At 43.3% G+C, this 24,838-nt stretch overlaps 1 protein-coding gene across 2 annotated transcripts in view; it reads right to left on the bottom strand.

Annotated features, from left to right (window-relative positions):
- LOC126272317 (cytochrome P450 6k1-like) overlaps nucleotides 1-24,838 on the bottom strand; it is a 127,837-nt gene that overhangs the window by 53,734 nt on the left and 49,265 nt on the right. For both annotated transcript variants that reach the window (XM_049975100.1, XM_049975101.1), the window contains exon 3: nucleotides 18,773-19,036. In XM_049975100.1, the coding sequence (XP_049831057.1) occupies nucleotides 18,773-19,036 (264 nt within the window). The remainder of the gene's footprint in view (nucleotides 1-18,772; nucleotides 19,037-24,838) is intronic.

Below are 24,838 nucleotides of genomic sequence, written 5' to 3'. Positions count from 1 at the left end.
GCTTCATCTGGCTACACAGTAGGATGCGGAATTTTCTAAAGAAATTGTGTTTATCGCTCGAGCTGCCGTGTCTAAATATTGTGCAATGTAAACGCAAAGCTGAGATATTAAGCGTATTCCTCTCTTCACTTTCCATAAACCGCATATCGTCTGATACAATTGTGTAGCTAACAACTGATAATAACATCAAGAATATTGTAGTATATAATCTATCACTGGAGGAAAAATGTACCTGAAAAAAATAGGTTGGTGCATGAGTTTATGTAGAATTTTTGTTGGCACGATTAAAGCAGATTGCTACAAGAATTTTTTATCAATCGTCATTTTTTTATTTGAAGGCTTCTAGAACTGTTCTTATGGTTATTTATTGCATATTAAATATTCGAAAGTTGTGAGAAAAGTTGTTTAATCGTTAGAAAACGGAGAGTGAAAACTGGAAGAAGTCTAACATTTAAGACATTTTATCCTTTTGCGGGCAGCAGTGGCAATTGGAAACTTTTGTGCCGTATATGGGGTACACGCATTGAAGAAATCATGTCAGAAAGTACTTTTCTCATTTCAAGTAGAATCAATTCGTTGTGAATTATTTGCCTCAGTCAAGACGACCAATCCTCTATGGTGGAGAACGCCTTTTCCGGTTTATTGCTACGATCAATATCAGTAGAAAAAAACTAAACTCCGTCCAAATAGGCCTTGGAAGGACCAACGGCACCGACCGATCGCCGTGTCATCCTCAGACCACAGGCGTCAATGGTGCGGGTATGGGCATGTGGTCAGCACACCGCTCTCCCGGCCTATGTCAGTTTACGAGACCTGAGCCGCTACTTCTCAATCGAGTAGCTCCTCAGTTTGCCTCACAAGGGCTGAGTGCACCCCACTTGCCAACAGCACTCGGCAGACCGGATGGTCACCCATCCAAATACTAGCCCAGACCAGTGTTACCACAGCGGGAAGGCCGTTGGCGTCAGTATAACTGATTATTGGCAAATGTAATCAACTGGGACCAATTCGGTTGAGGTGTTACATACTACCCGATCAAAGTTCCTGCTGCGCTGGCGCAACTTGCAAACCCCCGCCGCTAGAGGGTTAAGAATAATATGGCGGCGTGTAACGTGACGTAACTATGTCGGTGCGTTAGAAAGGGCGTTGTGTAGTCGAGTTTAAAACGTGCCTCCAATTGAGATGCACTGGAGAGTGAAAGCTGAGGTCGGTGATAATTGTATCGGCACCAATAATGTGTGGCGTTCGGTTGTTGGTGCTCGTTACGGAGGGAACGGTGGTGCCAACCTCAACGTGTGTGACAGAGCTCGGAGTGGACGACCGCGTACAGCTACCAATGAGACGAATCGGAATCGGATTAATGAACTTATCAGAGAAAATCGTCAGGTAAAACAGACACAGCTCGCAGGTAAGTATGTCATATCACGTTAACTCGTACAGGCCATCATTGCAGAACTGCAGAAAACCGCTTGCACGGTGGGTGCCTCGAATGCTCCCTCCTGTTGTGGAACAGAGGAGATTGGACATCTGTCAACAATTTCATTTGCGTTTTGAGCGTGACAGGTGATGACCCAGAAAACAAGCGAGCGTCAATGGAGTTCCGGCACAAAAGATAACTGACGCCAAAATACACCCACGCTAATAAATTAAGGATAACGTTTGCCATATGCTGAACAATAAATAAATAAGGATAATGTTGATACATGGTGAAACAACGCTCTGGTGGGCAGTTTGCGGGTTTAAATCACCTCGGAGTATGACCATGCGGTGCATTTGACCTGCGGTCGTCGCACGGTGGCGCTGGCAGCAGTTCACATACGCAGAGGTGTGTTGGTGCATGTCAGAGTACGATGCAGCGAGTAAGTGTGCAGACGTTTTAAGACATGCTAATGGTGACAGTGTGTTGAAAATGGCTCAAAGAACACATATTGATGACGTTATGAGAGGTAGAATACTACGGCGACTGGAGACTGGTCAAACACAACAGATCATAGCACGGGCCCTCCCTGTGGTCTCAAGATTATGGCAACGATTTCAGCAGACAGGAAACCTGCCCAGGCGCTACAGTGTGGGACGTCCACAGTGTAAAACACAACAAGAATACCATGTCTCACCATCAGTGCCCACAGACGGCCACCGAGTACTTCAGGTAGCTTTGCTCGGGACCTTACCACATCCACTGGGATAGTTGTCTCCAGATACACAGTCTACAGACGACTGAATAGACGTGGTTTATTCGCTCAGAGACCTGCAAGGCGCATTCCACTGACCTCTGGCCACAGGAGAACCAGTAAAGCCTGGTGTCAAGAATACCGTACATGGTCAGTAGAACAGTGGTCCCAGGTTATGTTCATGGACGAGTCGAGGTATAGTCTGAACAGTGATTCTCACTGCGTTTTCATCTGGCGTGAACCAGAAACCAGATACAAACCTCTTAATGTTCTTGAAAGGGACCTGTATCGAGGATTTAGTAATCGTGAAAACGTTACGGAGATGATAGATAAACTCCAGTGGAAGACTCTGCAGGAGAGACGCTCAGTAGCTCGGTACGGGCTTTTATTGAAGTTTCGAGAGCATACCTTCACCGAGGAGTCAAGCAGTATATTGCTCCCTCGTACGTATGTCTCGTGGAGAGACCACAAGGATAAAATCAGAGATATTAAAGCCCACACAGAGGCATACCGACAATCCTTCTTTCCACGAACAATGCGAGACTGGAATAGAAGGGAGAACCGATAGAGGTACTCAAGGTACCCTCCGCCACACACTGTCAGGTGGCTTGCGGAGTATGGATGTAGATGTAGATGTCGTGGTTTGATGGAGTGGGGTGGGATTATGATTGGTGGATGTACACCCCTGCATATCTTTCACAAGGAACTGTAACAGGTCAGGTGTATCGGGACGTCATATTGTACCAGTAGGTCCGCCTTTTCAGGGGTGCAGTGGGTCCCAACTTCCTCCTGATGGATGGTAACGCAAGGCCCAACGAGCTACTATCGTGAAGGAGTACCTTGAGACAGAAGATATCAGGCGAATGGAGTTGCCTGCCTGTTCTCCAGACCGAAACCGCAATGAGCACGTCTGTAGTGCTCTCGGTCGGCGAATCGCTGCACGTCTTCAAACCCCTACGACACTTCAGGAGCTCCGGCAGACACTGGTGCAAGAATGGGAGGTTATACCCCAGCAGCTGCTCGATCACCTGATCCAGAGTATGCCAACTCGTTGTAAGGCCTATGTACGTGTGCGTGGTGATCATATCCCATACTGATGTCGGGGTACATGCGCAGGATACAGTGGCGTTTTGTAGCACATGTGTTTCGGGACGGTTTTCTCAACTTATCATCAATACTGTGGACGTGTGTGTCGTGTGTGTTCCCTATGTGCCTATGCTATTAGCGCCAGTTTTTTGTAGCGCCACGTTGTGTGGCACCACATTCGGCAATTATCCTTAATTTACGAGCATGAGTGTACTTCAAGACCATGCCATCAGTAAGCAAAGCGTGATAGCGTTGTGGGATGTCCAAAAATGTGGTACATTTGGAATTCATACCTAGAGGCACCACAATAAACTCTGCAAGGTACTATTTCACTCAGAAAAATGAAAGCATGAATTCGAAGGGTTCGTTCACATATGGAGCACCCTTTACTGCAGCATGACAACGCCAGAGCACACGCAAGCGCTGCGAAACCTGCAACAATCCGCGCCTTGGGGTCGCTGTCATCCATCATCCTCCATAAAGTCCCGACATGGCTTCATCCGATGTTCATGTGTTTCCAAAGCTTAAAACAACACCTTCGAGGACTTCACTTTGAAACTGATGAAGCGGTAAAAGCAGAGGTGAGGATGTGGCTCCGTCAAAAGAGTCTAACATTCTACAATGGAGATATCAACAAACTGGTTCGTCGCCAGGGTGGCTATGCTGAGAAATAAACGTGTGGACTTGAAAAATAAAAGATGTAGAATGTTAATAACGTTTGTTTTAGTTTAAAGGCTTTAAGAGTTTTCACATAAAAAAATTCACAGCCATTACTTTTCAGTACGCGCTCGTAATATTCGTGAGACACTTGCGTCCATTGAGGAGGATAGGGAATGAATGAGGAATTTGCTGTGTTCTTTCAAAGCAAGGATCCCAGCATTTGCCATAGTCGATTTAAGGAAGCGAAGCAAAACCTAAATTTGGTGGCCTGATAGGGATTTGAACGACCTTGTGTTTACTTATTAAAGAGCAAATAAATGGTTAGCTCTAACAAAAAAACTCTCTCAAGAAGAGGCGCGTGTGAGTGCACAAAATGTAATGTTATACATCTGTTGACACAAAGAAAGTGTTTTGAGCAACTAACTGCATGCAAGGGATTTGTCCAGTGCAGTTGTTAGTTATAGGCCACAACTGAATGGCCGCTTTGCAAAAATAAAAACCAGGAAATTGCACCAAGTGTTGTTACAGTACAAGACCATCCCTCCCACACTTATTCTTCTGATCTTGCGTTCTCAAACTTTTACCTCTATCGCTGCTTACCGAACAACCATCAAGAAAAAATCTTTGCAGACGAATATGCGCTTTACGCTTGGATTGACGACAACTTTATCTCCGAACTAGTAGGCTTCTATAGGCGTAGAATCCGAAAACTACAGTACCTTAGCATAGACTGTTTTAGTGAATATGAGAGAATATATTGTTGATGGTTCATTTATGTCTTATATCTTTCTCTTATCTTCAATAGACCAGGAAGAAATTACTGCTCTAATACAAATGCATTACAATTTACCATGAAAATCTTACGACATAAACTTACCTTAATAAATCAAAAAGTATTTGTAATACGATCCAGCACAAAACTCCACCCATTATTAAAACTGTATGGATATTCGATGTTTGATTGTGCTTAGTTAACAATCCTATTAGGTTCTGGGTTCGAAGCCTCGTCCGACATAAAAATTTACATCACTTCATTTCAGTTTTAAAAATGTGGTCTTTTGTTATTAGGGAATGAAACTATATTTACGATATTACGTGATCAGTTAAGAGCGACACTAGTTTAATGGATAGGAGTCCTTGGTCTTTGTCCACTACAAAAATTTTCTTCGTGTAATTTCATGTAGAGACTTGTTTTAACTGATACTGTCCAAAAATAAGAAATTCCTCCTCGTTTGGTTTTGCCTAGTCAGCAATGACGATCAGCGCTTTGTTTAGGGCTCGGTCAAGCACAAAAATGTAGTGTAGTTAGTTATCATTGGCTACAGGGGCTGGGTTTGAATCGTATCTCGAAAAAAACAGTTCCGGATGCCATTTAAGTGCAAACATGTACACAACCAGCTGCTCACGAATACTTGAGATAATTAATCTCAGTCTGAGGTAGATAACAAAGGCGATAGGTGACTTTCAAACTGCCCATCTGCTCATAAATCCACGTGTCGCTAGCGGGTACAGTGAAATTGTTAGTAATGGGCTGTTGGTGTTGAGGTCTCATAGAGCGCTTGACGCCGTTAATTACTTTTTTTTAAGTAATTCGTTAGTTCAGATCCATTGACAACCGAACGAAGTGTTTGGAAACCATTTAGAGAGCAAAAATATTTCGAATTTTCGTAGAACTGTATCCCCCCCATGAATCATGGACCTTGCCGTTGGTGGGGAGGCTTGCGTGCCTCAGCGATACAGAAGGCCGTACCGTAGGTGCAACCACAACGGAGGGGTATTTGTTGAGAGGCCAGACAAACATGTGGTTCCTGAAGAGGGGCAGCAGCCTTTTCAGTAGTTGCAGGGGAAACAGTCTGGATGATTGACTGATCTGGCCTTGTAACATTAACCAAAACGGCCTTGCTGTGCTGGTACTGCGAACGGCTGAAAGCAAGGGGAAACTACAGCCGTAAATTTTCCCGAGGATATGCAGCTTTACTGCATGATTAAATGATGATGGCGTCCTCTTGGGTAAAATATTCCGGAGATAGTCCCCCATTCGGATCTCCGGGCGGGGACTACTCAAGAGGATGTCGTTATCAGGAGAAAGAAAAATGGCGTTCTACGGATCGGAGCGTGGAATGTCAGATCCCTTAATCGGGCAGGTAGGTTAGAAAATTTAAAAAGGGAAATGGATAGGTTAAAGTTAGATATAGTGGGAATTAGTGAAGTTCGGTGGCAGGAGGAACAAGACTTCTGGTCAGGTGACTACAGGGTTATAAATACAAAATCAAATAGGGGTAATGCAGGAGTAGGTTTAATAATGAATAGGAAAATAGGAATGCGGGTAAGCTACTACAAACAGCATAGTGAACGCATTATTGTGGCCAAGATAGATACGAAGCCCACACCTACTACAGTAGTACAAGTTTATATGCCAACTAGCTCTGCAGATGACGAAGAAATTGAAGAAATGTACGATGAAATAAAAGAAATTATTCAGATAGTGAAGGGAGACGAAAATTTAATAGTAATGGGTGACTGGAATTCGAGTGTAGGAAAAGGAAGAGAAGGAAACATAGTAGGTGAATATGGATTGGGGCTAAGAAATGAAAGAGGAAGCCGCCTAGTAGAATTTTGCACAGAGCACAACTTAATCATAGCTAACACTTGGTTTAAGAATCATGAAAGAAGGTTGTATACATGGAAGAACCCTGGAGATACTAAAAGGTATCAGATAGATTATATAATGGTAAGACAGAGATTTAAGAACCAGGTTTTAAGTTGTAAGACATTTCCAGGGGCAGATGTGGACTCTGACCACAATCTATTGGTTATGACCTGTAGATTAAAACTGAAGAAACTGCAAAAATGTGGGAAATTAAGGAGATGGGACCTGGATAAACTGAAAGAACCAGAGGTTGTACAGAGTTTCAGGGAGAGCATAAGGGAACAATTGACAGGAATAGGGAAAAGAAATACAGTAGAAGAAGAATGGGTAGCTCTGAGGGATGAAGTAGTGAAGGCAGCAGAGGATAAAGTAGGTAAAAAGACGAGGGCTGCTAGAAATCCTTGGGTAACAGAAGAAATATTAAATTTAATTGATGAAAGGAGAAAATATAAAAATGGAGTAAATGAAGCAGGCAAAAAGGAATACAAACGTCTCAAAAATGAGATCGACAGGAAGTGCAAAATGGCTAAACAGGGATGGATAGAGGACAAATGTAAGGATGTAGAAGCTTATCTCACTAGGGGTAAGATAGATACTGCCTACAGGAAAATTAAAGAGACCTTTGGAGAGAAGAGAACCACGTGTATGAATATCAAGAGCTCAGATGGCAACCCTGTTCTAAGCAAAGAAGGGAAGGCAGAAAGGTGGAAGGAGTATATAGAAGGTTTATACAAGGGCGATGCACATGAGGACAATATTATGGAAATGGAAGAGGATGTAGATGAAGACGACATGGGAGATACGATACTGCGTGAAGAGTTTGACAGAGCACTGAAAGACCTGAGTCGAAACAAGGCCCCCGGAGTAGACAACATCGCATTAGAACTACTGACGGCCTTGGGAGAGCCAGTCATGACAAAACTCTACCATCTGGTGAGCAAGATGTATGAAACAGGCAAAATACCCTCAGACTTCAAGAAGAATATAATAATTCCCATCCCAAAGAAAGCAGGTGTTGACAGATGTGAAAATTACCGAACTATCAGTTTAATAAGTCACAGCTGCAAAATACTAGCGCGAATTCTTTACAGACGAATGGAAAAACTGGTAGATGCGGACCTTGGGGAGGATCAGTTTGGATTTAGTAGAAATGTAGGAACACGTGAGGCAATACTGACCTTACGACTTATCTTAGAAGAAAGATTAAGAAAAGGCAAACCTACGTTTCTAGCATTTGTAGACTTAGAGAAAGCTTTTGACAATGTTGACTGGAATACTCTCTTTCAAATTCTAAAGGTGGCAGGGGTAAAATACAGGGAGCGAAAGACTATTTACAATTTGTACAGAAACCAGATGGCAGTCATAAGAGTCGAGGGGCATGAAAGGGAAGCAGTGGTTGGGAAAGGAGTGAGACAGGGTTGTAGCCTCTCCCCGATGTTATTCAATCTGTATATTGAGCAAGCTGTAAAGGAAACAAAAGAAAAATTTGGAGTAGGTATTAAAATTCATGGAGAAGAAGTAAAAACTTTGAGGTTTGCCGATGACATTGTAATTTTGTCAGAGACGGCAAAGGACTTGGAAGAACAGTTGAACGGAATGGACAGTGTCTTGAAAGGAGGATATAAGATGAACATCAACAAAAGCAAAACGAGGATAATGGAATGTAGTCAAATTAAATCGGGTGATGCTGAGGGAATTAGATTAGGAAATGAGACGCTTAAAGTAGTAAAGGAGTTTTGCTATTTGGGGAGCAAAATAACTGATGATGGTCGAAGTAGAGAGGATATAAAATGTAGACTGGCAATGGCAAGGAAAGCGTTTCTGAAGAGAAATTTGTTAACATCGAATATAGATTTATGTATCAGGAAGTCGTTTCTGAAAGTATTTGTTTGGAGTGTAGCCATGTATGGAAGTGAAACATGGACGATAACTAGTTTGGACAAGAAGAGAATAGAAGCTTTCGAAATGTGGTGCTACAGAAGAATACTGAAGATAAGGTGGATAGATCACGTAACTAATGAGGAGGTATTGAATAGGATTGGGGAGAAGAGAAGTTTGTGGCACAACTTGACTAGAAGAAGGGATCGGTTGGTAGGACATATTTTGAGGCATCAAGGGATCACCAATTTAGCATTGGAGGGCAGCGTGGAGGGTAATAATCGTAGAGGGAGACCGAGAGATGAGTACACTAAGCAGATTCAGAAGGATGTAGGTTGCAGTAGGTCCTGGGAGACAAAGCAGCTTGCACAGGATAGAGTAGCGTGGAGAGCTGCATCAAACCAGTCTCAGGACTGAAGACAACAACAACGACAACAACAACATGTATCGGTACAGTATCAGACAGGAGTCCGGTGCGGTACACAAGGCACCCGCTGTAGCCAATCGACGCAACATTTTGCCATACCAATCGCTCTCTCCAATGGCGACCCAGCTCTTTTGGCAATGACCGGCCTTCAGGAAGTTCCGATAGCAGTGAAGTACGTAGCAGTACTTGTATTCCGCATTACAAATATTCAGTGTTGAGGACGAAGATGTGGAGCCCAAAAGGCAAAAAATTAAAAGCATCGTTCAATGTAATATTGACTATTAGTCGACCGCGAATGTTTCAAAAATATGAAAAGGTTTTGAAATACCGCTACAAGTCGCAAAATTTGATGACAACTAAATTATTTTATTTCTTTATCGACAGGTGCCGAGCTGATACCTCTTAATCAGACTATAATGGTATTACAAAAATAGTTAACACATGTTTATACAAATATTAAAGTTTGTTTACTTGTCTGCTTTGATCATCCTGTAGAGAGAGAGAAGGATAACCTAGTAAAAGGTGACGTCACTTTGTGCACTGGTCTTCTGTCCACAACATAATTTTTATAAAGTACAAACTCACTTTGTTGCTGTGGCGTGGCAGTTTCCTTGTGATGTGTTGAGGCATCTTTATTTTCGTGAATTTTTTCGACTTCTTCACCACTGTTCACAGACTTCACAACGGTGTCTTTAAAGCACGATACACACAAAAAATAAAAATCAGCAGTGCTTCGGCTTAGACAAGTATGTTCCCAGTAAGGTATTAAGAGATGGGAAAGACCCTCTGTCGTTTAACAGCCTTGTTAAAGAACTACTACGTAAACAATGAGAGCGACATGACAGGTTCAAGAGAAGTTAAAACCTACTAGTCAAACAAAAGCTGAACGAAGCGAAAATGAGACTAAGGAGATTAATGAGAGAAGTGTTCAATGACACTGAAACTAAAATTTTGTGAACTGATCTGACTAAATCCCTAAAATGTTTGGTCTTATGTAAAATCAGTGCGCAGGTGAAATTATCTATTCAATTACTCAGTGTCCACAGAGGCACTGTAACGGAAAATTTCAGGGAGAAGACCAAAATACTGAATTCGATCTTCCGAAACTCTTTCACTGCGGAAAATCGTAATACGGTCCCTCCTTCACCCATCGTACGAACGGCGAAATGGTACATATTTAGATAACCGATCTCTCAATAGAAAAGCAACTACAATTGCTTAATCGTGGAATGGCATCAGAAACAGATGAGATACCTGTAAGGTTGCACAAAGCTTGCACGAAAGAACTTCACTCGGTTTAGCAACAGTTTATTGTAGGTTACTGTACCAACGAAGGGTACCATGTGTCTGATAAAAAGAGTAAGTCATTCCCGTTTTCAAGAAGGGTTGTAGGACAGATGCACACAATTATAGGCTTATTCGTTGACGTCAATCTGTTGTAGAATTATGGAACATATCTTATGACAAAGAATTATGACGTTTTTGGAGAACGAAAATGTCTTCTACTGTACAAAAAAGAGCTTAAAGAACATGAATGGAAGTTAAATTGTGTTGGCTGCATGCTTATCATGTGGAATGAAGTTCAGGTCGTTCGGATACTTTTCAGCATGCTGTTACCTTGCATAGATCTAAAGTGGAATGCCTGTCATCGATTTTGAATATGTCAAAACGCTAACATGCTTTAATTTAAAAGGCAATAAGAAACTTGTCACAAAACATAAAAGTACAATTTGTGGCAAAGCAGTAGCGAAGAAAAAATTAATTTACATAACAAGTTTACACTGATCAAATTACACCGATCACTTTACACTAACCACATACACTAATCACTGCACAGAAATCAGATTTTACGCAAAACTCATGGTATTTGTTAAAAATAATATGCACACATTTTCGGATCTATTAAGAAATTAGTCAATGGAGTTAAACGTTTTGGCCACTACTTGTCGTCCTTTAGGCTTCTCTTGTGAAGTAAGTGACTGAAGTCTGTTGGCAGTTAATTTTTTTATGGCTTCTTGCAAGTTATTAAAATATTTGTTGCTGGCTAATGGGCACCTTTCTCGACAAAAGTAAGTGACGTTAAATCATTTAAAGATTAATCTTATTTATGGTACTGATGCCACGAAATGAGCTGTTGGGTTCAAAAATATGTGTATTACTTCTAACAGATTTCATAAGGAAAAAATAACAGGCGGTTTTAATTAAGATGCAGCTACTCACAGAGTTCCTGTGGAGGCTGTAATTATCGTATGGCAGTGATACTTTCTGTATATTGTAATGCGTTAATGCGGAACTGATTTACTCTGAACTAAAAGAGGTTCCAATTTTGGCCACCAGATTCTAAATTGGGGGTGTACGTAATCTCGTCGACGTCTCTGGTACTCATGTTGAACAAACTGTGTAAACAGCAATTAGCAATAACATGAACTTTATGACTTTCTCACTCCTTTGACCATTTATGAACACTTCCCATTCCTAATCCATTACATATGGAAACATTCCCGCCCACCTTTCTTGCATTCACAGCGGAAAATTTGCGCCTGTGGTCAAAACTGGAACTAATTTTTCTCAGCGTAAAGCTGTTACGCATTAGTGCATTTGAATATCTACCAAGTTTCGTTGCTATACGATAATGACAGCCTGCACTGGACCTTTATGAGTCGCTGCATTTTAATTATAACCTATCGGCTTATTGGGAAGCAGCAGTCAGTTTGCCCAGTTCGTCAAACAGGCCCATGCACGTCGTCCTTCATTTCGCATTCACAAATAATTCTTACTACACGCTTTTGGACGCGGAAAATTCTAGCTTGGTTTAAACGAAATGAAAGTAAGCGCAGCAAGCTATCTTTTTAAATTTTGTCTCACCTACGTATACCAAGATCTGCATTGCAAATGAAGGGTTTAATAATGAATGGCATATTATCTGAGAGATTCTGCATGTGTTCAAATATTTTAAAAATATTTAGTATTACTGCCTTAGCTGCACGTATTCACACTGGATCGCTAGTTTCGATCATAAGCCATGATCACCCTCTGATCTGATTAATCACGATACTCGCGATGTACTGTATAACTATTGAGGGTGGTCGGGTGTTGCGGGGTAGGTTGTGGTGAGAAATAATTGTTAAGAAAAATATTGGACATGTCGCGCCATTACCGATGTGATTAGCATGGAGGTTAGCCAATCAGGCCGTTGCGCGCAGAAAATTAAGTAGCCCGCCAGAGACGTCGTCGCCTAAGGCCTCCTTCGTATGGTTTCCTAATACCGAACAAGAGAGCGATACAAAAATCGGATATGGGACTGTAGTAAGGATCGAACCGAAGCCAAAGGCTGAGCAATCTTGTGTGCTATCACCTACACTTGCACAATTGACACTAATTGTATCTGGCGGGCCCCTTGAATTGACGCGTGCAACGGCCTGATTGGCTAAGTTCAACGCTTATTAACTCGGACGGCGCAACGAATCTAATTTCTTCCTGAGCAGTTATTATTTCTCAGCATAACCTACCCTGAAATCCCCTACAAGGTTTTCATACTATCTACGACCACCTTGTATAAAGAGGGTGACTCTCTTAATAGTCGTTAGGTACATGTTCTCTGGTCTTTAAACAGATATTTGCAAATTCATTTTTGCATTGTGTAGCTGGAGTCAGCCCACACAAATAGTGCCCAACATATCTTTCATGCGACGCCCAGTGTGGACGGAAAGTGTCGGTTTGTTTCACGTTACAAACAAAATGATAATTAAGTCGGAATTTTACGTGCTCATTCGGTGGAGTGGTCCCAGATTGGTCTAGTCCGATATTTGTTTCGTCGATCTGTATTAATAGGGACAGTTAAGCACGAAGAATAAGCAGCACTCAAGCAGTAATAGCACTGCCTGACACGCGCCGACTGCTATCGCCAAGCATGCAGCACTACTGACTCGCTGCTGGATTGCTGCTTATTGTTCGTGATTTGCTCTCCCTATTAATACATGCCGATAAAACGAATATCGGACTACACTAATTTGGCAGCGCTGTATCGTTTGGGCAAGTAAAATTCCGATTTAAAAACAATTTTCTTTGTAATGGGAAGCAAGCCGCCGCTTTCTGTTGTTACTTGACGTCGCATAAAAGACGTGATGACCAGTAACCCTTTGGGCTGAGTCCAGCTACACAATGCAAAAAAGAAATTGGAAATATCTCCTGAAACACCAGAGAACATGTGCCTGATGACTGTTAGAACAGGCACCCGATATGAATAAGAACATAGCCTACAATTACTGTAATTATTAATAATATAACTATAATATGGTCATTAGAGAATGATTAACTCTTCCATTAATGCTGAAGCTCCAGCTCGTAATGATAAATTTGATCATGTTGTCAATTAAACGTTCCATTAAAATGGTTCAAATGGCTCTAAGCACTATGGGATTTAACATCTGGAGGTCATCAGTCCCCTAGACTTAGAACTACTCAAACCTAACTGACCTAAGGACATCACACACATCCATGCCCGAGGCAGGATTCGAACCTGCGACCGTAGCAGCAGCGCGGTTCCGGACTGAAGCGGCTAGGCCGAGCGGTTCTGGGCGCTTCAGTTCGGAACCGCGCTGCTGCTATGGTCGCAGGTTCGAATCCTGCTTCGGGTATGGATGTGTGCGATGTCCTTAGGTTAGTTAGGTTTGAATAGTTCTAAGTCTAGGGGACTGATCACCTCCAGATGTGAAGTCCCATAGTGCTTAGAGGCATCTGAACCATTTTGAAGAGCCTAGAACCGTTCGGCCCCAGCGGCGCTGTTCCATTAAAGGTTAATCAGATCTGAATATGATCTAGCTTATGACCGAAACTAGTAATCTAGTGTCAATATGTGCAACTGAGAATGTAGTAACAAATATTTAAAAAATGACTGTTTATGCTGTTCGGCAATTCTGCGGTATGCTCCTCCAAGCTAAATTTACTATCGAGTAGTAATCGCAAGAACTTAACGCTGTCAGCCTCTTCTGTACTCTTCTCGTCATATTTTTGGTATATGGGGGGGGGGGGGGGCGACGACACTCTTACAAGTCTTTACTGTAAACAGCACCTTTTTCCAGATTTTAATGACAAATGGCTATGAATCATTTCCTAATGCGCACGAAAATTTCTTTTACTTGTGACTTTTATTGCATTGTTCATATCATCTGCAAACTAAACAAATTTGGCATCTGGCAGTGTTAGTGACTTAATGCCATTAATATATACAAGAAAAAGTAAGAACCCTAACTTAGGTATTGTTTCATTGTTCCGAATAAAAGTGTCGAGAAACAAACGTTGTTTACTTTTCGAATCGCACCTCGTATTTTCAGGTGACATAGTTTTACTGTATAGTAAAAACGTCTCAGTATAGTTGTTTTTGTGTCTGGTTTGATGCAGCTCTCCATGCTACTCTATCCTGTGAAGGACTCTTCATCTCCGAATAACTACTGTAAGTTACATCCTTTTGAATCTGCTTACTCCCCGCATTTGCGTCCAATACTAAATTTGTTGATGAATCCTTGATGTTACGGAATATGTCCTATCAATCGATCCCCTCTTTAATCAACTTGTCCCATAAGTTTCTTTTCTCCCCAGCTCTATGCAGTACATCTTCATTATTTACATGCTCTACCCACTAATCTTCAGTATTCTTCTGTAGCACCACATTTCAAAAGATTATATTCTCTTCTTGTATGAACTGTTTCTTGTTCATGTTTCCCTTCTATGAAAGACTACGCTCCAGAAAAACACCTTGGGAAAAGACTTCCTAACACTTAAATGTATATACAATGTTAACAGATTTCTCTTCTTCATAAACGCTTTTGTCGTCATTCCCAGTCTACATTTTCTGTTCTCTCTACTTCGGCCATCATCAGTTATTTTGCTGCCCAAATAGGAAAACGTATCTACCACTCGTAGCGTCTCGTTTCCTCATCTAATTGCCTCAGCATCGCCTTATTTAATTCGACTACATTTTCTTACCCTTGTTTTCCTTTTCTTCATGTTCATCTTGTAGCCTCCTTTCAAGATAATGTTCATTCTTTTCAACTGCTTTTCGATGTCCATTGCTGTCTCTGACAGAATTACAGTGTCATCGGCAAACCTGAAGAGTTTTTTCCTTCTCCCTGGATTTTAATTGCTACTACAATTTTTTTTTGTTTCCTTTCCTGCTTGCTCTGTGTAGAGATTGAATGAGATCGGGGAGAGGCTACAATTCTGTCTCCTCTCCATCCTTATAACTGGCGTCTTGTTTCTGTACAAGTTGCAAACAGCCCTTTTGCTCACTGTGTTTCACGTCTACTACCTTCAGAATATCAAATAGTGTATTCCAGTCAAGATCGTCAAAAGCTTTCTCTAAGTCTATAAATTCTATAAAGGTAGATTTGCCTTCCAATAATGTAATATTTAAAAAACAGTCGTAGGTTGTACAATGTTCTTTATTAACTCAATAACGAAGCGTTTCGCCCCGAAAGGGCATCATCAGGCTATGTTAAAAAATTAGAAATTTTCTGCCAAAATGCATCCGTCAAGAAAGTATGATACCGAATAAAACGTACTAAGAGGCAGGCTGATGGAGACGATGACGGGTACAATAGCGGAGAACAGGTCCTCGCGTGCAAACTGTAAACACAGCCGTACTTACAACGGCGACAGAGGCCTGTCAGTATTCGCATAGTGCATACAAATGAATGTTCTGCGCTGCTATGCCAGTTGCTGCCTCTATGAGGTTGCCTTTTAGTACGTTTTATTCGGTATCATACATCTTTGACGGACGCTTTTTTGCAGAATTTTTTTTTTGTTTTTTGTTTTAACATAGGCTGATGGTGCCATATACGGGCGAAACGCTTCGTTATTGGATTAATAAAGGCGCAACCTATGACTGTTTTTTTAAATAGCAGCAGTAGAAGGTCGCTTTACCATCAGGCCAAAATAGAATGGAATAATTTTCCGCAACGTATTTTGTTAGGTAAGCCGCAGCGTCAGTATATCCTCACGTGTTCCTACATTTATCCTGAATCCAATCTGATCTGACACGAGGTCGGCTTCTACCAGTTTTTCCATTCTTCTGTAAAGAATTCTTATTAGTATTTTGCAACCATGCATTCTTAAATTGACTGCTCGGTAATAGTCAACGCGCCACAACCGATAATACGCTGGAACGCCAAAGAAACTGGTGTAGGCATGAGTATTCGAATTCAGAGATATGTAAAAAGGCAGAATACTGCGCTGCGGTCGGCAACACCTATACAAGGTGGTCTGAAATTCCCGTTACAGACTTCTAGGACTTGTAGAGGGTAGTGAGTACATCGTATTTTGAATAGGAACCCATGTCTGGAAACGTCATCCAACGAGACTACAGAGTGTCAAAGTTGTAGGCGCGAGCGTCTGTAAACGCACGTATACACGGAGCGATTCCGTGATGGTGTTACAGACTTTCTAAGATGTTGGAGAACGATAAATGTATTGATTTGAAGTAAGGATCCCTGTACCGGAAACGAACGAGTCGGAAGTTATAAACGAAAACCGTTCTGATACCTCTGACAGTTGAGTACATGTACTGGTTCTTGTGTAGAGAAGATTGTAGGCTGGTAACTTTAAGTTGTGGAAGTGTGGACAAAAACGAGAAAAAATGTCCAATAAACGTGGGCTCTAAATTGAATACCTGAGGAGCTTTGACAATTCGTTCATCTTCGTTAATGTGAAACACATCTCGTCTACTGAGCAAGTGTTCATACTGTAGCTGTTAAGGTCCTAGAAGTCCGACCACCCTGTATAAGACAACAAGCGTTGGCGCAGTTGTTTGATCGGTTAGCCGGCCGGTGTGGCCTAATGCTTCTAGACGCTTCAGTCTGGAACAGCGAGACCCCTAAGGTCGCAAGTTTGAATTCTGCCTCGGGCATGGATGTGTGTGATCTCCTTAGGTTAATTAGGTTTAATTAATTCTAAGTTCCAGGGGATTGATGACCTCAGATGTTAAATCCCATAGTGCTCAGAGCCAACTGGACCATTTTAGATCGGTTACTGTTGCTACAATGGCAGGTTATCAAGATTTAGGTGAGTTTGAACGAGGTGCTATAATCGGCGCACGAGCGATGGGACACAGCATCTCCGAGGAAGCGGAGAAGTGGGGATTTTCCTCTACGATCATTTCATGAGTGCCCCATGAGTATCAGGAATCCGGTAAAACATCAAATCTCCTACATCGCTGCGGATGGAAAAACATGCTGAAAGAAACGTTGGACATGACAGAGGTGCAACCCTTCCGCAAATTGCTGCAGATTTAAATGCTGGACCACCGACAAGTGTCAAAGTGCAAACCATTCAACGAAACATAATCGATATGGGCTTTCGGAGCCAAAGGCCCACTCTTGTACCCTCGACGACTGCACGATGAAAAGCTTTACGCATCGTCTGGGTCCATCAACAGCGACATTGCCTAGATGACGGCTGGAAACATGTTGGCCGGTAGGACGAGACTCGTTTCAAATTGCATCGAGCGGATGGACACGTACGGGTATGGAGACAACCTAATGAATCCATGGACTCTACATGTCAGCAGGGGACTGTTCAAGCGGTGAAAGTTCTGTGTCCTGTAGTGGTGTGGAACGTGTGCAGTTATGGGACCCGTGATACGTCTGGATACGACTCTGACAGGTGACACGTATGAAAGCAACCTGTCTGATAACCTGCAGCTATTCATTTCCACTGTGCATTCCGACGGATTTGGGCAATTAGAGCAGGACAATGGGACACACCACACGTCCAGAATTGCTACAGACTGGTTCCAGGAATACTCTTTTCGAGTTAAACACTTCCGCTGGCCACCAAACCCCAGACACGAACATTATTGAGCATATCTGGGATGCCTAGCAACGTGCTATTCAGACGAGATCTACACCCCCTGGTACTCTTACGGATTTATGGACAGCCATGCACGAATCGTGGCGCTAATTCCTTCCAGCACTACTTTTGACATTAGTTGAGTCCATGCCACGTCGTGTTACGGCACCTCTGCGTGCTCGCAGTCGCTCTACACTATATTAGGCAGGTGTACCAGTTTCTTTGGCTTTTCAGTGTAAGACCTTCTTTTGATCTTCCTTGTTGGTTTGTAGCGTTGACGTCGTGTTTGTGCTATGTACTGCACCATTGAAGGCTGTACTCCTTGCCTGGATACATCAACACCGACAATGGACTGTTGATGACTGGAAACACGTTTCCTGGTCGGATGAGTCCCGTCTCAGATTGTATCCAGCGGATGGACGTGTACGGGTATGGAGACAACCTCATGAATCCATGGACCCTGCATGTCAGCAGGGGACTACTCAAGCTGGTGAGGCTCTGTAATGGTGTGGGGCGTGTGGAGTTGGAGTGATATGGGACTCCTGATACGTCTAGATACGACTCTGACAGGTGACACTTATGTAAGCATCCTGTCTGGTCACCTGCATCCATTCATGTCCATTGTGCATTACGACGGACTTAGGCAAATCCAGCAGGGCAATGTGACATCACTTACGTCCAGAACTACTACAGAGTGGCTTCAGGAACACTCTTCTGATTTTAAACACTTCCGCTGGCCACCAAACACCCCAAACATGAATATTATTGAGCATATCTGGCATGCCTTGCAACGTGCTGTTGAGAAGAGATCTCCACCCCGTCGTACTCTTACGGATTTATGGACAGCCCTGCAGATTTCACGGTGTCAGTTCCCTCTGGCTCTACTTCAGGCATTAGACGAGTTCACGCCGCGTCGTGGTGCGGTACTTTTGCGCGCTCGCGGGGTCGTATACGACATTAGGGGCCCCACACCATATTAGGCAGATGTGCCAGTTTGCAGTGTAGATAAAAAGCGTGCCATTTTGTTCAGTGCGGGCGGTCGGAGATTTGTCATACCTGGGGACGTGCGAGGGCGTCGCAGGGTCGTCCGAAGACGGCGGAGGCCGCGATGTCGATGGCGAAGCGCGTGGCGTAGTCGTGCACGTCGACGATGCCGGCGGCGCGCCGCAGCGACTGCGCGAGGCGGCCCGCCACGGCGGCCAGGCTGGGGAAGGCGGCCTCGGTGCGCGCGTCGCCGAACACGGCCGCCGCCAGCCGGCCGCGCAGGGACGCCCAGCGCCCGTCGCCGCCCGGCATCAGCGACAGGTCGTTGGCGCGCAGCTGTGTGCACACGAGCGGTACTTTTAGCGACTCGCACAACTGGTCAGGTCGCTCCGACTGTCCGAAGCTAACCTACAAGCCTTACGTGCAACACATTGTTGTGGTGGGTTTCCGTACCGGAAGATGTATAACAGACACAATATTTGTTATGAAATATTCGTGGTGAAACTGTGCAGTGTGTCTCAGAATTCAGAATGAGATTTCACTCTGCAGCGGAGTGTGCGTTGATATGAAACTTTCCTGGCAGATTAAAACTGTGTGCCACACCGAGACCCGAACTCGGGACATTGTCCTTTCGCGGGCATGTGCACTACCAACTGAGCTACCCAAGCACGACTCACGCCCCCTCCTCACAGCTGTACTTCTGCCAGGACCTCGTCTCGCACCTTCCAAATTTTACAGAAGCTCTCCTGCGAACCTTGCAGAACTAGCACTCCTTTCTTTCAGGATTGGGAGACGAGGTACTGGCAGAAGTACAGCTGTGAGGAGGGGGCGTGAGTCGTGCTTGGGTAGCTCAGTTGTTGGAGCAATTGCCCGCGGAAGGCCAAGGTTCCGAGTTCGAGTCTCGGTCTGGCACACAGTTTTAATCTGCCAGGAAAGTTTCATCTCAGCATTTCTTGACCAAGAAAAATCCTTCGAAAAAGTGAACATAGTGATATTGTGGAGGATAATGAAAAAAGGGAGTACCTACTCCATTTAATAAATACTCTATTAATCTGTACGAACACGCAACGATCATTTTAGATGTAATTGTAGAGCTGGCGGCACCTTGCGTCACTAACGTGGTGACCATAAAATGCTGCAGCATATCGGTCTCACTTTTCAACATAAACAGAATTATACAGGATGACTCACGAAGATATGCAAATATTTTAATGTTATTCTACAAGTACAAATAAAGAAAAAAGTTTACATAAACAAAGATCCTCAATCGTTTACTTACGGAGCTATGGCTAATAATAGATTTTGCCTGAAATTTAGCAAAACAAAAAAAAAAAACAAAAAATGGCTCTAAGCACTATGAGACTTAACTTCTGAGGTCATCAGTCCCCTAGAACTTAGAACAACCCAAACCTAACTAACCTAAGGACATCACACACACCCATGCCCGAGGTAGGATTCGAACATGCGATCGTAGCGGTCGCACGGTTTTAGACTGTAGCGCCTAGAACCGCTCGGCCACCACGGCCGGCTGTGTGTAGTTCCTTTGTGTCTCTATTCACAGTGGCTACTGCCCGAGGGAGGACTCGAACCTCCGCCGGGACCAGCCACACAGCCCATGACTGCAGCGCCTCAGACCTCTCGGCTAATCCCGCGCGGCTTTTCAACTGTCCTGGTTCATATTTATCAGAACCTGTAAGTAGCTAAAGGTCTGGATGTCATTGCAATTTCATTTTTCGAGACCTGCAAGATCACCAATAGTATCTGCTCTTCCGGACATTTCGAAAAGAACAGATACCATATTCATACAAGTTGTCATGGAGTTGTGATTTGTTGCTTGCTTTAAATTATTGAGGTTTTGTAAATTATTAGAGTTTTTCAAATTTTTTGTGTTCAGTGTGTCATTATTCTTTACGCAAAAAAAAAAAATTGTCTAGTACGTTGTGCACTAAGTCGCCAAGTTGCTTCATTTAGTTACATTGAAGCGCCAAAGTAACTGGTATAGGCATGAACATTCACACAACAGATAGGTACAGTGGCAGAATACTGCGCAGCGGTCGACAACGCCTATATAAGACAACAACAGTCTGGTAAAGTTGTTAGATTGGTTACTGCCGCTACAATGGCAGGTTATCAAGACTGAAGTGTGTTTGAACGTGGTGTTATAGTCAGCGCACGAGCGATGGGACACAGCATCTCCGAGGTAACGATGAAGTGGGATTTTCGGTACGACCATTTAAAGAGTGTTCTTTGAATAACCGCAATCTGGTAAAACACCAAATCTCCGACATCGCTACGGCCGGAAAAATATCCTGAAAGTACGGAACGAACGACGACTGAAGAGAATCGTGAACGTGACACAAGTGCAACCCTTCCGTAAACTGCTGCAGATTTCAGTGCTGGGCAATCAACAAGTGTCATCGTGCGATATGGGCTTTCGAAGCCGAAGGCCCACTCGTGTACCCTTGATGACTGCACGATACAAGGCTTTACGTCTTGACTGGATACATCGACACCGACATTGGGCTGTTGATGGCTGGAAACACGTTGCCTGGTCGGATGCGTCTCGTCTGAAATTGTCTCTAGCGGATGGACTTGTACGGTTATGGAGACAACCTCATGAATCCATGGACCCTGTATGTCAGCAGGGGAGTGCTCAAGCTGGGGCAGGCTCTGTAATGGTGTGAGGTTGGAGTGATATGGGACCAGTGATACGTCTAGATACGACTCTGACAAGTGACACGCACGCAAGCATCCTGTCTAATCACCCGCATGATGTCCATTGTGCATTCCGACGGAATTGGGCAATTTCGGGAGGACAATACGTCAACCCATGCCTCCAGTATTGCTACAGAGTGGCTCCAGGAACACTCTTCTGAGTTTAAACACTTCCGCTGACCACCAAACTCCCCAGACATGAATATTATTGAGCATATCTGGGATGGCTTCCAAAGCGCTGTTCAGAAGTGATCTCGACCCTCTCGTACTCTTAAGGATATTTGGACAGCCCTGCGGGATTCATGACGTCAGTTCCCTCCAGCACTACTTCAGACATTAGTCGAGTCCATGCAATGTCGTGGTGCGGCACTTCTGCGGGTTCGTGGCGGCCCTACGCGATATTAAGCGTGTGTACCAGTTTCTTTGGCTCTTCGGTGTATCTGGGCCCCGCAAGCTTATCGTCTTACAGGGGCAAATCCTGTTACAAGTGTTTTCGTTAGTTGTACTTGGAAGCTAAGCTTCTATTTAACATAGGTGATGTTAATCAGCCACCTGTCTGCGTCTTCCTTCCACCAATGTTTTCTTCTCTGCCTCGTGATGACTGGGTGTTGTGTGATGTCCTTAGGTTATTTAGGTTTAAGTAGTTCTAAGTTCTAGGGGACTGATGACCATATCTGTTAAGTCCCATAGTGCTCAGAGCCATTTGAACCAATGTTTTCCATCCCACACGACGATTAAGTATGTACTGTTTCCTCCTTGTGGCGTGACTTGAAGCTGAAAATCCGTTGGCAGCTGAACTTCTTTACAATCAGGTGTAAGTGGGGGTGATTGCCTTGGGTAGTTTCCTTATTATCTTGCAGCGACTCATCAGAACTATTTTGTCTAAGCTGCTGGCGCGTAATCTTATGAGCTACTCGTAAATGTTTATTTGTTTTACTTAAAAGTTACCTCTCTGTTCATCAGGCTGTCATTGTATGTTTGTGCGTCGAGGCGCGAGCCCACTGGCTGCTTAGAAAAGGGGGAGTGTGATGAGCAGCTATGTTGGCTGCGCTAAGTAATTTCGAGCCCGTTCGTCTGGACCACACTGCCCGATGAGGGTTTCGTAAAAGTAACATATAACCAAATACTTCCTAATCGAGTCTCACCGACCCAGTACACCAGTACGAAGACATACAGCAGCGCGGAGTGGCCGCGCGGTTTGAGGCGCCATGTACGGATTGCGCGGTCTCTACCGCCCGATTTTTGTGTCCTGGGTTGAACTGCGCTTGGCTAATGTTCCCGCCATCATGTATTTTACACCCGGTTTTTAATGTACTTCGACCTCACTACGTTCATTTAAATTAGGTCTGTCACTAAGTTGCTGCTTTTCCTGACCGTGAACGGCGTTAGCATCGCGTATCGATATATTCCCTCTCGAAGTATCTTGCTCGAATTCTATTACTTACCGTTCGTTGTCTGTCGTAAGGAGTTGGATGCGAGTTCGGCTCGCGAGTTCGGGTCTGCCAGTCAGTTGGAACGCGTCTCGAGTGCAGTCCGGACTGCCAGTCGGGGAGTTGCAATGCGGCACTAGTGCAGTCGGGTTGGAGCAGCAGTGAGGCCTGCGTCGACATGGCTCGCCCGACCATTGCCGCCAGGCATCGCATGAGCCGGGCCACGGTCTTGATGGATCGTCGGTCGGTCGTCCAACCGGACGACGCGTTTTGGCTGGCCGATCGTTCATGAGTCGACTGTGTGTGCTTGCACCGACTCCCGACTTTTGTATATGAAATTTCATCATTTTTTCACTTACTGTTGGCTGCATTTGTTGCTATAGGTACATTTTTCTTCACAAGTAAGAGAGATTCTTTGATGAATTTTGCAAAACATACAAACCATACTTACAGGTGTATGAAACTCTAGAATGTTCCAAATCTATTAAAAACTGTGGTAAAAATTGAGGTAATTAACTAAAAAAATTGATTTTTTTCTAAACATAAAGTTTAAAACGTAACAGGTCATTCATTTTTTTCATAAATTAAATAGATTCTAGAGTTTCAGACACCTGTAAGTATGGTTTGTATGCCACGCAAAATTCATCGAACAGTCTCTCTTACTTATGAAGAAAAGTGTACCTATAGCAACAAATGCAACCAATAGTAAGTGAAAAAATGATGAAATTTCACATGTAAAAAAATTATTTTGTTATGTTTTTGAACTTCCGCTTCTACGAGTGTGAATCCTGAATCCTTCCTGGTAATGCTGAGAAAGTTTTATGAATTTACTTGTAATAGTACAGACAGTGGAAATTAAAATGTCCTGTGGTGCTTCTCCTGCTCCAAGTAAGCCCGTTTGACGTCTTACACCCCTTAAGGATTATGGTAATATATTTTGAAATTTTGAAGTTTGATTGGGGCCTTCAGCCATTGGTATTGCACCTAGCATATGTTGTTTCTTTAAATTATTTTATTGCTATCTTAACAGGATTTTTATGTTGTTAAGACTTCTTGTTGGAGACCTTCAGTCGTGAAAGAGTTGCTAAATTACAATAAATGACAATTAGAAGCAGAAAATGACTTCAACCCTTAGCCGTTTCCACAATCCTATTACCTGTTCTCCCCAGCGTGTGTATCATGGGTGTGTGTGTTGTTCTTAGCATAAGTTAGTTTAAGTAGTGTGTAAGTCTAGGGACCGATGACCTCCGCAGTTTCGTTCCTTAGGAATTCACGCACATTTGAACATTTTGAAAACAGACTTAGAGAAAGCTTTTGACAATGTTGACTGGAATACTCTCTTTCAAATTCTGAAGGTGGCACAGGTAAAATACAGGGAGCGAAAGGATATTTACAATTTGTACAGAAAGCAGATGGCAGTTATAAGAGTCGAGGCATAAGAAAGGGAAGCAGTGGTTGGGAAGTCAGTGAGACAGGGTTGTAGCCTCTCCACGATGCTATTCAATCTGTATGTTGAGCAAGCAGTAAAGGAAACAAAAGGAAAGTTAGGAGTAGGTACTAAAATCCATGGAGAAGCTGTAAAAACGTTGAGGTTCGACGATGACATTCTAATTCTGTCAGAGACAGCAAGGGACTTGGAATAGCAGTTGAACGGAATGGACAGTGTCTTGTAAAGGAGGGTATAAGATGAACATCGACAAAAGCAAAACGAGGATAATGGAATGTAGTCGAATTAAATCGGGTGATGCTGAGGGAATTAGATTAGGAAATGAGACACTTAAAGTAGTAAAGGAGTTTTCCTATTTGGGGAGCAAAATAACTGATGATGGTCGAAGTAGAGAGGATATAAAATGTCGACTGTCAATGGCAAGGAAAGCATTTCTGAAGAAGAGAAATTTGTTAACATCGAGTATAGATTTAAGTGTCAGGAAGTCGTTTTTGAAAGTATTTGTATGGAGTGTAGCCATGTATGGAAGTGAAACATGGGCGATAA

Source organism: Schistocerca gregaria, chromosome 5, assembly GCF_023897955.1.
Source record: "Schistocerca gregaria isolate iqSchGreg1 chromosome 5, iqSchGreg1.2, whole genome shotgun sequence".
Classification (NCBI taxonomy): domain Eukaryota; kingdom Metazoa; phylum Arthropoda; class Insecta; order Orthoptera; family Acrididae; genus Schistocerca; species Schistocerca gregaria.
Note: the sequence above shows the minus strand (reverse complement) of the source record. Positions and strands in the feature narration are given on the sequence as shown.